The sequence below is a fragment of the Anarhichas minor genome, unplaced genomic scaffold, assembly GCF_050575085.1.
Source record: "Anarhichas minor isolate MPS153535 unplaced genomic scaffold, ASM5057508v1 ptg000071l, whole genome shotgun sequence".
NCBI classification, from domain to species: domain Eukaryota; kingdom Metazoa; phylum Chordata; class Actinopteri; order Perciformes; family Anarhichadidae; genus Anarhichas; species Anarhichas minor.
The window spans coordinates 873134-886441 of NW_027466517.1; the positions used below are offsets into that span (position 1 = coordinate 873134).

The following is a 13308-nucleotide window of genomic DNA, read 5'->3' on the forward strand; positions in this document are numbered from 1 at the left end:
TGTTATCAGGCTTTTGCACCAAAGATGAATTCTTGGGCACTTGATGAATTGAACTTGTAGTACGTGTGTGAAGTAGAGTTCTCAGCTCTAATAACAAACTCAAGTTGTAACTTTGGGTGCAGATTCGGAGGCTTTACAATGACTTTAAGGAGGCTTTTTGAATCTTCAATATTTTTATTAGTTAAATACACCATACTGGAGCAAATGTCTCGGAAAATATCACAAATAAATTTCTCTTTCATTCAGCATTTATATGTTGGTGATGATCTCTACATTACTGACTATGAGCAAATTTCTTCTGTTTGCCATGGGTTTAGGTTTCGGGGGGGGGGGGCTGGAGTGCGGAGGGTCGGATGTACTGTAGCCACGCCTGGACGACGACATTTACATGCATACTGTACATACATGGTAGTTTTACAAATACACCAAGAGAGTGTTCATGGTTTGTTTTTCACAAAAAAGCCACAGATTTTTTTTGTTTTTGTTTTTTGAACCCCATCTTTTTTCTATATATACCACCAAAGAAAAAAGAAAAAAAGAACACATTCCCCTTTGACAACACTTAAAATATATAAAGTGGAAACACCATGTTGTTGGGGAATGAGGATAGAAAAGGAAGAGAGGTAAAATGAAAAGGTCCCAGCTTTTCCCCCAAAATGTCTTTTAAACAAATATGCAGAGTGGAAAAAGCCTGCATCTCTTCACCATCATTAGTCCTTTTTCTCTTCCCCTCACTTCAGTCACAACATCCTCTCGTGTTTTATTTCAATTTCGCTTCCTGGAGAGTCCTCTTGGATTCTGATCGGTCTCCTCCTTCTTCTTTTTTTTTTTTTTTTTTTTTAATTCCAAGGTCATGGAGTCCTCAGCGTTCCCGATTCAGGCGCATTAAGTGCAAGTATCCACCCATATTTGGGGAAAAGCCGAGGCTGAAAGGCTGAGCGTTGGGTGTGGGTCGCAGAAATAAAAGTCAAGTAACTGGTAGGATGGGCAGAGGACTCCTTTTGGAAACGAGGGGCCTGGGAGCACAGCTAAAAGGCCGGGGTGCTGCTGATCCACGCTGTCTCGGGTGACAATGAGTAAGGGCTAAAATGAAGGCACACATCCTGCTTCCTGCACGGCTCCCGCCTAACACACCTGAATAGAGAGAGATAAAAAAAACATTTTTTTTAAAATTGAGTCCATCATTTGAGAGTATCGGCTCACAAAATGCCATGAATGTTTCACCCTGATGAATCCACTTTCCACCAGCTCCAGTGTTTAATTTATTGATCAGCCAGGCTTTGAAACCCATCTGGTGTCCCATTTACTTTGCATTAACTTAAAAGTGCATCCATGAAGCGATTCTCTTTGGTATAATTATAACCATGCTCTGACATAACTGCAGGAGGTGTTCAGTCCTGTGAAACCAAAAAACGTCCCCCCCCCCCCCCCCCTCTTTTTTCTTCTTTATGATTCTTGGAGGCGGTTTACTTTTCCCTTCATCCCTCGAATCACTAGGAGGGCTTCAGTCTATTGGTAATTGCAAACTCCTACTTGGGGGCTAATTAAAGTGACTGACGCTGGGAGGGTCTCGCTCCCCTGGGTCAAAGCAGCTCCGTATGAGGGAGGTAATTTGTCTGTTCTGAACAAAGAGATTAGGGAGAAGCGAGGAAGAAAGCCTAATAAAGGAGCATCAAATGTCCCGCGCCGTGAACGTGGACGCCGCCAATTATGTCACGGCAAAACCACGCACATAATCAAAACAGTGGTCGGTAGATAACGCAGCGTTTGCGTGTATGAGCTGACTGCTGCATTTTGTCCCCACTGAACCCGCCCCTGTTCCTGTATGCAATCTGTGTTGTGGTGTTGAGGACACACGAGGTGTATTGATTTGGAGCGCTGGTGTCCCACTGTAAGTCTCTGTTAGTTCAGGCCGTCCGACATTCTGCTTGAGCAAAAGAAATGAGAGCGTTTACTTTGTGCTTCGGCAGCGGGCTAATTCTCCTCGTCTCACTCGCGGAGTTAAACAAAAGCATCCTGAGCCTGTTCCCACTGAGCGATGTGTCTGTGTATTTAATAATTCTCTCTCCGCTATAATTAAAGCACCGGAGCCAATATTCAGATTGCATTTTAGCATCAATAATTCAGCAGTTTTCACTACAATTGATGTTAGTGCATAAATAAACAATGAGGCCTCATATTTACCACACCAGCCATGCTGCAAGAGACGTTGGGGGGGGGGGGGGGGAGTGAGGACTTAAACAGACATTTAAAATTAAGCTAGATAATGCAACGGCTTTCAATTTAAATGTGAGGAGCTCTAAGAGCTCTAAGAGCTGATTTGTAGAAGTGACAAGCTCTTAAAAGGCCCGTGACGTGGAGGGAGAGGGGGGAGCGAGGGGGGCTTAATGGAGTTCTACCTCTCCTCTACTCACAAAACCACTCAAGGTGAAATGCATGCTCCCAACAATATAATTCCTCTTTCAGTCAGACTCTGACACACTCCCAACACCCCCACCCCCTACATATCTCTCAGTGTGCTGTGTGTGCAGACAAGGTATCAATAAAGCTCCTTGTTGTGAGGCAGAAATGATCATATCTCCTGCGGGCAGAATGAAGCTATCCTGAAGAATGAAGTTATCCTTCGTATATGATTAGGCCTTCTGTTTTGCTTTCACTGGAGGCCTCAAGATCAAATCAGGGAAAGCCATGATGACAGCTTTCATGATCTACGGGCTGCTGCAGCTCGCTGCCTGTGTTCAACCTCGGGGCCCTGGATACATATTCTTTGGCCTTGGAGTGATAGCTTAGCCCAGGTGATCCCAGTCTGGTTGATACAGTAGTCAAAGGCTGCTTTTTAAACACTCGGTATTAATGGCAGCGTGCGTCAGTCATTTCTTCTGCACAGCTGGAGGTGTGGCTCGGGACGGCAAACACATTCAAGATGAGTCAAATGTGTATCTGCTCATAACAAAACGAGTGTGAGGACAGCGGTACAAAAAACTAACTTTTGTGCTGACGGTTAATACAGAGTTTCCGAGTGCGTGTCCTTCAATAAGAATGATGGAAAAATCCATTGGCTGTCTGAAAATGAAATTCATCATCTGCTCTGTAAGATGTATTATCTGCTGCATGCCCTGCAGTGGAGCCGGATCGACGACATCAACGTAAACAGAGTGAAAAATGTTGCCGTGGAAATTACCGATGTTTTTTTCTTTTCCTGCTGTGGACTCCAGCTGACTGATGACGAGCTTTTACCGACTTGTCCTTCACTTTGGAGTAATCGGACCGTTCTAATACTTTGAAATGAGACCACAGAGAACTCGGGAGCTCTCCCCCCCCCCCCCCCCGTGGTGTCTCCGGTGCGTGGAGGGTGGAGGTTCTTACCTTCTGGTCGGGCAGTAGCGGGTTCGTCTGCAGTGAACTCAAATGGCCGTTGATGAGCGCTGTGGGTCTGTCGTGTTCGCAGAACAGGCTGCCGTTGATGTAGTGGAACCGATCCCCGGGGACGAGCCGGTTCCGGCAGGTGGAACATGTGAAACACTGCGGGGGGGGGGGGGACACAACAGTTCACAACCAGGACCGTGGAACACGAGGTAGTGCTCAATACTATTACGTAATAACACCTCGGAGACAGAACCGTGTGTGCAGGTGTTAGTGGTGGTTAAGGTGCAAAATACAACTAAATGGCAACTTAAGGCTTTTTTTTTTAAACGAGTATATTAACAGTTTGGTCTATAAACTGTCAGAAAATAATGAAAAATGATCATCACAATTTTCTGAAGCCAAAGTTGATGTTATCAGAGTTTTTTCCGACCAACAGTCCAAAATCCAAGGTATTTAGTGTACCTCAGACAATTCTCAGGCGTCTCTTACAATGGAGAAGCTGGAGCAAGATCAATGATTCATCAAATCATAAAATAGATTCAATTTCTGTTGATGTGTTCTAGCCTTTCACCAATTCAACTCTTTTCCTACCTGTTTTAGCTGCTCAATGATTACCGCTTGACAGCTAAACTTGTCGCTTTAATGGTTTGCGCATCATTTTAAACACACATTTAATTCAGTACAACTTTATTCATCCCTGTACGGGCCATTGTAACAGAACCAAACACAGACACCACTGAAGGCCAGAGTCTGTGGGTAATGCTCCTGAGTTTACCAGCTGATGGCTTCATTGAGAAAACGTGCGCTTACCTTGAGGTGGTACACATTGCCCTGTGCCCTCATCACCAGTTCACTGGCTGGAATGGACTGACCACAAGCGCTGCAAGCTCCACTGTTTCCAAATAATCTGAGAAAAATGATGATGAAGAAGAAGAAGAAGAAGAAGAAGAAGAAGAAGAAGAAGAAGAGCAAGTGTTACTTTGGAACCACAGCAGGCATCTTCACAGAGTAAAGCCTTGTGTAATGGACTGTGGCAGCCACGCTTCTTGTGTCTGTTCAGTACGTTCACTGTTCCCCGGCGCCATTTCTAACTTGACGGGGGGAAAAAAACATACAGGAGGGAATAACCGAGGGGAGAGTAACAGAACGGAGGAATAGAAAACCATCACAATGTCGACGGAGGAAAGAATCCCTCCAGCTCTCATGCCCTCCGCGAGCATCCGGCACTGAAACGGCATACTACTTTTTGGTGCACATTTTTTGCAACCTAATAATAACCTGGAACATAAGCAATCAGGACCTAAGAGGATTTGATTGTACATCCAGGCGGAGACATAGTGCTTTTGCCATTAGGACTCCTGTGAATGCTCTGTCAGTGCCGTGTTTCCATTAGAAGCCAGTAGCTACTCGCGTTGATATATAATGTGCATGGGTTAACCTTTTCAATCATGGTGTCAACACTTTAGATTTGCTTCTGCTCATCTCTTTCGTCCCTAACCTTCTCTCTCTCTCTCTCTCTCTCCCTCCCTCCCTCCCTCTCTCCCCCTCTGCCTCTTGATAATGAAATGCTTGCTCCAGCTTCCCTTCTATCTTCCTTCTGAGTCCACAATTTAGATTACTTCATCTCGGTGAGCAGCAAACTGAATGAAATTTCGATTTGAGCAGAAAGTAATTTACTGGGATCTGGACCCATTTGTCATCATATCTCACCGGGTGTTTGCTCTATCACTGCACTTTTCCTAAGCAATCAAATAAGACCACGGCATCTGACATGCTCCGCAGAGAAGGGGAGAGAGGGATGGAGGGAAAAAAAGAAAGGGATAGGGGGGAGTGGTTAACATTGGTGTGTGTGTGCTTCAGATAAAGTTGTTTGGCTCCCAAAAAAAATTTAACAAGAGAAAGAAACAACAGGGGGAAAGTGCTGTATGAATTACGTTTTTTCTTCTTCTGTTCAGACATTCTTATGGAGAAATTCACGAAAAGTATTTAACAAAATCGTGCAGAGACTGAGCGAAGGAATAAATGCCTCTACCAATCCTGACCATAACCCAAGCAGTTGTTAGATATATTGACGAACAAACAAGCCAGAGCTCTTTCGCAGAGGGACACAGAAATGGCTTTCAATAAGACAGCAGCAAATTTTGTCTTGGCATCGTTTGGAAAGGCTCCATCAAAACTCAATTTCAGAAACTAATTAACTGGAGACTGTCGTCACAACACTGCCAACTTTCACTGGGACAAACACGGCGGTGGAAACGACCATATAGGCCTCGCTTTAAGACTCGTGCAATCTGTGGGAAAGGCAAAAAATAAATTAAAAAATACTGTTTTACCGCGAAGCCACATCAAAGCCGGCGAAAAGTCAAACTTTGCTCAAATTGAAAATATGCTCTTCGTGTTCCCGTTGAACTTATTCCCCCCGAGGAGTTCCCCTCCGTGGGAATGCTTTTGAGAGGGTGTCGAAACAAAGACGTTTTCAACGCAGCCTTTTATGTTTCACCACAGTGCGGAACTCATACCAGGCTAATTGTTTTATCAGAGGAGAGCTCTTGATAGTGTTTGATTTAAGGAGCCGAAGCCTTTAGGTGCTGAATTAAGCTGCTACATGGGTTTGAACTTGGGCTGTAATGGCCTCCTCCGCCAGTGACCTACAGCGCTGAGGTGAAGTAGACACCCCCAGGTCAGTATAATTAGGGCCAAGGGACTCTTTAATTGCAGTGGCACATCTGGTTCCAGCTTTTTTTCCCTTCTAAGAAAAAAGAAAAAGAATCAGTGGCTCTTTCTTTGCTTCTGGAGGCTTTCCTACGACCGACGCATTTGATTCAATTAAATAACACAAAAAGAAACACATTGGGAGCTGTCTGTTGTCTATATAGGCAGTGACTATTGGATTTCATTTCAGCACTGACTGCCAGGTGAAATATAGCATGGCTTGCTGCTAGACTGTCTGGTAAATGCAGACCTCATTCACCAAGGCCTTTGAGTAGGGTAAAATTACCCCACAACAATGATTTCTGCAACACAGTCCATTAAAAATGCCTCTCTACATCAGCAGCCAAAGCACCTTAAAAGCACTAGGCCATATTGATACTGAAGCGGGGCTTTGCATAATGGCAAGAGCTGCATTAGAGAGAGAGAGAGAGAGAGAGAGAGAGAGAGACCGGGGTGGGGTGAGGAGAGGGCGTGCGTGGATCTGTGTTGTGTCTGTGCATGTGTTTTGGGAACAGGAGGGTGGGGAGATGTGTAGGGCTGGGTGGTGGTGGTGGTGGTTGCGGTGGGGGATCAGCCAAATTACACTTGGTTAATTCAGAGTAACAGATCTGGCCCCAAGTGAATTGAAGGCCTTGAATTAATTCTGTTATGACAAATCAAGATAAACGTTTCCCCTAAATTGCATGCGATTTAATTAATTTCTGAGATCCCATTTTTTTTTTTTTTTTCTTCTCTTCCCTGGCTTAATAGTTCACATTCTCTTGTGCTGTCATAGTGCTTGAGTGGGCAGACTTCAAAGTGATATTAAATAACCAACTATTAGATTTACCTCACACGTTCTATTGGAAAAGTGCCATTTAATTACCTAGGCTTATTCAATTAAGGGGACAGCGTTCTCACTGAATCCAGCAGCCACAAGTAAATTAATTCTCCCTCCACCAGCAGCCCACAGAAATAATATCAGCTCCAGCTTAAAACAACATGATCCCCCCCCCGCAGCAGACCCAACTTTGGCTTAAAAGTTCGACATTAGAGCTTTTGGCGGCAGCACTGCATGAAAAACAGGGATGGTGCCTTGTGTGTGTGTGCGTGTGAATATCTCCCACTTGATTGATGGGAGATGGGTATCAACCCAGACCAGGCAGTCCATCCCATTATAGCTGTGATGTGATGCGTTTCCACTCCTGATCAATCAGATGAGCCTTTTCTTATCAGCTGTATTAATCTCAGTTTGGAGCTTAACATGCATGTCGTACGGGCAGTATAGCAGTCTATGACAAAAAAATGAGCCTGGCCCTTTAAGATGAGGGGGGATTGGGGGGGGGGGGGGCAGCGTCAAATGGCCTTCGCAATAATCCCTCTTCTCTATCTGTCTTTCTCTCTTGCTCTCTCTCAAAAGCCAATTTGGTTAATTAAATGTTTTGTTTGCAGTGTGGCTCTCATTCATTTCGGACACGTCACTGGGAGCGGATACAAGCCAGGGACCAGATCTCATTAGATAAAACCCATCAGGACTAAAGGAAATGGAGGGGGACTATAATTAAAGCATTTAATTGTGTAGACTCACTGTCAGATGTTTTCTCTCTCCCCCCCACTCTCCTATCTTTATCTCCGCAGAGATCTCGTGGCTCCATAATATGCGTTTTAGCTCTTCCACCAAGCATGCTCTCATTTCAAGTGGAAAGGTGTATCCACATTCCCCCCCCACCCCCCCTTCCAATTTTAATTACGTTATAGTCCCATTATGAATGAAGTACCCCATTGACTTCCTCATCCTCTTCACGAGGCGACAGCGCACCGGCACACTTTAGATTTTGAATTATCTGCGCGGATCTAACGGCAGTGTTGCATGTTCATGTTTACTGCGAGTGCAATAACATCCTTAAGATTTTTAAAAGCAAATCCAATTAACTGTACATCAGCTACATGGATTTTTACTTTTGAAAAGAGAGAAATTCAACAGAAGACATGTCTTGCGTTGATATAACTGTAAACTAAAGTGTTAAATATTAATAGTCAAAACTGTTCATTAATAGGGCTAAAATCAATACCAGTCTTGTGCCCCAGAGTGAGTCAAGAAAGTATTTGAACTTTCAGTCAACTGTGCCCGGTGCCGTAACATCAGACTGCTCTACATTACCAGAATGAGAGTGTGGTCAATAAGCTCTGGTTGGGTGTCTGGCACACCTACTAGAATATTTAAAAAGGCTCTCTTTGCTAATTAAATGCTGCTTTTCTGTTACGTAAAAAAAGACTGAAAAGATAATCTGTGCCCGACACGAACACTGTACACATGTCTCGCAGAGCAAACATAAACGCAACAACACCACATTTTGTGTCCTTCAGTTGACCATGAACATCAAACGGGACAGACGAGCAGACGGCCGGCAGAACAACACGTTTGGCTTTGTGCTCTGTCAACATGCCAGCGTGTGTGACCTCGTTCGGGCTGGACCACGGAGACTTCAACCGGGACACTTTAATGACCACCGATGATGTCACTACATGATATGAGACACATGTTCTGCAGAAACACACCCCAACCCCGTTCATCATTGCATGACTAGCCCTATTTCTGTCTGTTTAGAACTTGATCTAATAACATTTCTTAATATATTCCAGCACTTTTAAAAGTATCTGGATTCTGAGAAACACAATTATATTAAAAATAAAAATAAAAATCATGCAGGATGTGAAAGGAAACATCTAACTTATAATGTAACGGTTGCTTTGGATAATCTGTGGTAATAATGATTATGATAATCTCCTGAAAATGGGTGCTGATCTAAGTAATGCATGCATGCGTGACAGAGTGATTTCCTTACCTGATGTAGTCGTTTCTACAGAGGATCATGCCACTTTTTGTGTAGCACGACGTGCCGATTTCGCCCAGCTGGGCCTGGCAGCAGGAGCACTTGAGGCATCGGCTGTGCCAGTAGCTGTCCATGGTGTAAAGGAGGAAGCGGTCTGCGATTTTGCCCCCGCACCCTGCACACCGCTTCCAGGACAGAGAACCTGTGCCCACCGGTGGTGGCTGACTGCTGCCTCCCGGGTTCACCATCGTCCCTAGAAACACACCCGCAACAGATGGTGTTAGCAGTCTGCTGGGTGCACATGCCACGCCAGAAAGTTGCTGTTGCATACTTTTTTCCAGGCAGGTATTGTTTTGTATACAATTGGGTCAGGACCTGTGATGGGTCAGATCTCTATACAACAGGGTAATAAGATCATCTATACCACACGCCACAAGTGAATTTATAAATGATCAAATAAAAAAATGCCAGCCCCTTGAACATCCTGTTCCATAGGCTGCAAATGGAACCAAAACACAATCGCTGATCTCATAAAAAGGAACAGTTCTGAGTCCTGTTCTGCTACAAGCGAGCTACGAGTCATCCGGTGAACTAATCTGCCCTTGATCCCCATTTCATCCCCTGTGCTGTTGCTTCATTGGACCTCTCTCGTGATGAATGTCGGCTAACTGTTAACCCCCGGGAGCCAAAAAGGAACAATTATGCAGCGTGGGCTTTTTGTTGAGCTGTCCTAAGAAATTCTAAATAGCACAATACTTCACTCTATCGCAGTTTGAATGGCTGGGAGGTGGTGGTTACGGGCTAAAACACAAAGGAGTCCTGTATGAATAGGCTGAAACTGAATTGGCTTCAAACTGACATGCGAAACCGCTTGGCTCTCCGGCTCTGTGTTTACAAACAACTTGATGCCTGCAGGCCTTTGACCCCGATCGATGAACTTGCAACTAAAAAGAACCAAAACAATATGTAGCAGCAGGACACATAGAACTGCTCTACCACAGGCCCCCTGTAATGACGCTTAACTGTTCTAATCTAATGCAGGCATTTGTTTTCAACCCGCAAAATTAATGTGACGTCTTTCAAATGTAATCCTCTCCAATTTGGTCGTGCAGACTACATGCCTGGATAAAGCCAAATCTTTGTTGAAAGGCAGGTAGGCTAATTAGAGTTGGGGGGGAGAGAGAGAGGGGGGGGGGGGGGGGTGCACACAGAAAAGCATTCAGTAAGCCCATTAGCGATGGCTCTTAGGGACAAACCACAGCGTACCTTAGTGCTGATTAAATCTAAAGGGAGATGAATCAAAAAGCCGACCTGAAAGTGACTCCCTGGATAAACAAGACGGACCATCGTCAAGTTTCATTCAGAGAGGAGTTTTTTTTTTCCGCTGAGAGATGGAAGGGGACAGGAGGGGAAGGGGGTGAGGCGGGAGGAGGGGAGGTGGCTTTTAACTTAAATGGGCTAACTCAAGTAATTACACGGGCAGGCAATTTGGGCGCAGAGACCAAGTCATGGAAAGAGCGAGAGAGCGAGAGAGAAAAAAACATAGCAGGCAGCCATGTGCTAAAAAGGTCCTGTCCACTGGCTGCTGCTTTTTAGTGTAAAATAAAAGAAATGTAGCATCACATTAGTGTTATTGCGGGGGCAAACGCGTGCACAGGGGATAAGGAGGAGGAGGAGGGGGGGATAACGTCGCAAGAATAACACAGGCTATCAAATATCACCGCTAGCATTCTTAAGAGAGAGGCACGAGACGAGGCTAGTTTCGTGGTGTAAACTAGCTATAACTACAACTGATGAAAGACGGATTTTTAACCATGCGGCAATAGAAGCGGACACCTACCTCGTTTGTCTCTTTTGAGAGTAATGGCTGTAAAGTTAATGACTTGCAGGGTAGCAGCGTAAACAGGTAGGCTGCAATAGTCCCCCCCCCCTCCCAAAAAAAAAAAAGTACAGGTAAAAAAGCGGATACACTACCGCGCGCGGTCGGCCTCCGGCTCCGCGCGACAGCGAGGACTCGAGCTCGGACGTTCACTGGCAACAAGCGGAGCGCCGAGCAAATGGAGTTATCAGATAGTATTTCCACTGGACGGTTCCCGTTTTACTGTTGCTGCTTTAGTGTTCTTTTTTTCGCTCGAACAAAAGGAGTCCATCGCCAGATGTAATTACAGGACTACGCATGCCGTGCTGTCATCAGAGCGAGAAGTGCGTGCTATAGCAAAAAAGAAAAAGGGAGACGCAATAACGAGGCTGGCACACGGGCTATAATTGACTGTCCTCCGGTCTGCTCGCTGGGTCCCGTTAGCTGCTTGTTCTACATGTGTCGCTGACAGGAAGAAACCTCCAGTAAAAACCCCTTTTAGGCGCGTGACGAAGGCGCAGCCGCAGCCAATCGGCGCGCGGTCCATTTAGCAGGAATAACAAATCCAGCCAATCAGAGGGGGGCTGAGATTGACTCGTGGACACGCAAGAGATGGATGGAAACGGAGGTGAATGGCAGAGACGGGCCGGAGAGGTGCGAAAGAAACGGCGAAAAGACGAGTGTCAGATGAACGCGCTTGAAACCACTGACGGGGAGAAGGAGAGGCTGCAAGGCACCAGTAAAAAAAAAACATAATAGGGTCATTCTTAGGGTGTGTCGTTTTTAATTAGTTGCAACAATAAATTGTGTTACTGATTTGGCTATCTTCTTCTGTCGTCTATACTACAAAAGGAATGATTGGCCGTGATAGCTGAATGTTATCCTAATAAAAACGGATGAATCTCCTTTTTTGATCCGTGTCATACCAGGGCAGACTGAACATCTTTTGTAAATGCGAGCTGCATGGCAGCACCCAGTAAGCTGCATTCATCTCACGTCTGAGTTTAATTAGTTGACATTCAATAACTACTTAGTTTACCGAGGGTGACTCCAACCTCTGGGAAATATCCAGGCCTAATAGCTGCGTAGTGGCGCCATCGTCTGTCACTGAAAATAATCGCAAGGCCTGCTGTTGTGTCCAACCTCATTAAGCCTTGGGTCATTGGTTTCAACACCTATTAAGGCTAATCTGCAAGACCTCGATTTGGCTGAGATCCTCGGATTCATCGACTCTTACAGTTTTAAGTTTTCACCATCACGTGAGACTTCAAAGACGAGACGAACTGGAAGCGATGGCAACACCTCCTAATACAAATAATGTGGTGTTGACATGTTGCTGAACATGGTGTTGAAAGAGAAAGGAGATCCTCCTCTTTTATATTCAGCTTTTTCGAGAAAAAAAAACAACCTGAAGTGCTGCAGTGTAGCAGCCTCGGATTGTTCTGTGAAAAACAAGTGACGTCTTTGGGTTAAAGTAAGAAAAAAAAAAGTGTTGCTATTGGAGAAAAGTTGCCTCAGAGAAAAGTTGTTTGAGATTCACCGGGTTGACCGATTTTACATGACAAAACACTTTCATTATAAGATGCCCCTGGCTTCATTAGAAAGACATCAGATGTATAAAGATTATCTTTTTCTTGACTTTAATTGTTTAATTATTCCTGCAGCTCCAAAGAGATTGTGCTGCATCAAGCTGATTTCCCTTTGGCAAAGCCGATGCTACTCCACCTTGGTTTGAGCCACATTCTCTTGACATCCTCATCAAGCCTCTCACTCGCTAGAACAAAAAAACACAGAAGATGGCAAAGAATATCTTTTCCACCAAGGAATGATTAATTGATATAAATGATTAAAACAGAGGGAAATTATGAAATGAATTTCAAAAGGGGCCTCACAGGAAAAGCTTTGTTTGTTCCAGGCCTATTTTAATGAGCTTTTCATAACTGGGCAAGAGAAATTACTGTGTTCTTCTTCTGGAGCTCTTTTACAAAATAATTATGGCTAGCTGAAGTGATGAGGAGGTGGAGGGGTCAGGGAGCTGCATGCATGGGGGAGAGGGTTTGGAGAAAACGGGAGGGGGGGGTCCCTCAGAAATTGATCATCTCCTTTCTCCGCTGAGATCTTTCAGTCCTGTGGTAGTTTCCAAGCAGCCGCATTATGAAGCCCACCAGATGATAACAAAAAAAAAAACACAGCGGCACACAACAATGTGCCGCAACACTATTTCAATGTTTAAACAGGGACAAGAGAGCGTCAGACGTGGCTCGCTGTGTTGATACTCCCCACAGGGGTGATCTCACCGAGATGAAAAGGAGACCACGGTGCCTCATAATGAAGCTGCTTGCCCTGTGGGAAAAAGCAAGAGAGTCACATTCAACATGGTGGTTAACTTCAGATTGGGTTTCACTCTATACACTCTATATATTCTATTAACATGACACTGAGAGGCCGCTTTCAATCTGCAAGTTTACACACCACAGGCAATCTTCAAACTAAACAACATGCAGGTCACTTTCTCTCACAGTCATTTCATGAGATCACATTGCATTGTTTACCACAGCA

General features: G+C 44.8%; 1 protein-coding gene across 3 annotated transcripts; it reads right to left on the reverse strand.

Moving 5' to 3' along the window:
• Positions 1-333: 333 nt before the first annotated feature.
• On the reverse strand, positions 334-11226 carry lmo4b (LIM domain only 4b). 3 transcript variants are annotated; one of them, XM_076079326.1, is made up of 5 exons: positions 10866-11226; positions 8904-9144; positions 4177-4273; positions 3367-3522; positions 334-1134 (listed from the first exon to the last, which is right to left on the reverse strand). In XM_076079326.1, exons 2-5 carry the CDS (start codon positions 9137-9139, stop codon positions 1126-1128), a joined length of 498 nt encoding a protein of 165 aa, XP_075935441.1. In that variant the 5' UTR covers positions 9140-9144; positions 10866-11226; the 3' UTR covers positions 334-1125. The 3 variants fall into 3 exon arrangements, with proteins under 3 accessions (XP_075935441.1, XP_075935440.1, XP_075935439.1); XM_076079325.1 differs by having other exon boundaries at positions 10732-11225; XM_076079324.1 differs by lacking the exon at positions 10866-11226 and having other exon boundaries at positions 8904-10707.
• Positions 11227-13308: the final 2082 nt, after the last annotated feature.

Bases quoted from the DNA above. Each gene is read 5' to 3' on its own strand.
- lmo4b (XM_076079324.1), bottom strand. From the start codon at position 9,220: ATGCAACAGCAACTTTCTGGCGTGGCATGTGCACCCAGCAGACTGCTA. The intron at 4,274-8,903 runs GTAAGGAAATCA...CATTTTTCTCAG, and splicing joins TGTAGAAACGACTACATCAG to ATTATTTGGAAACAGTGGAG. The intron at 3,523-4,176 runs GTAAGCGCACGT...CCCCCCCCGCAG, and splicing joins GCAATGTGTACCACCTCAAG to TGTTTCACATGTTCCACCTG.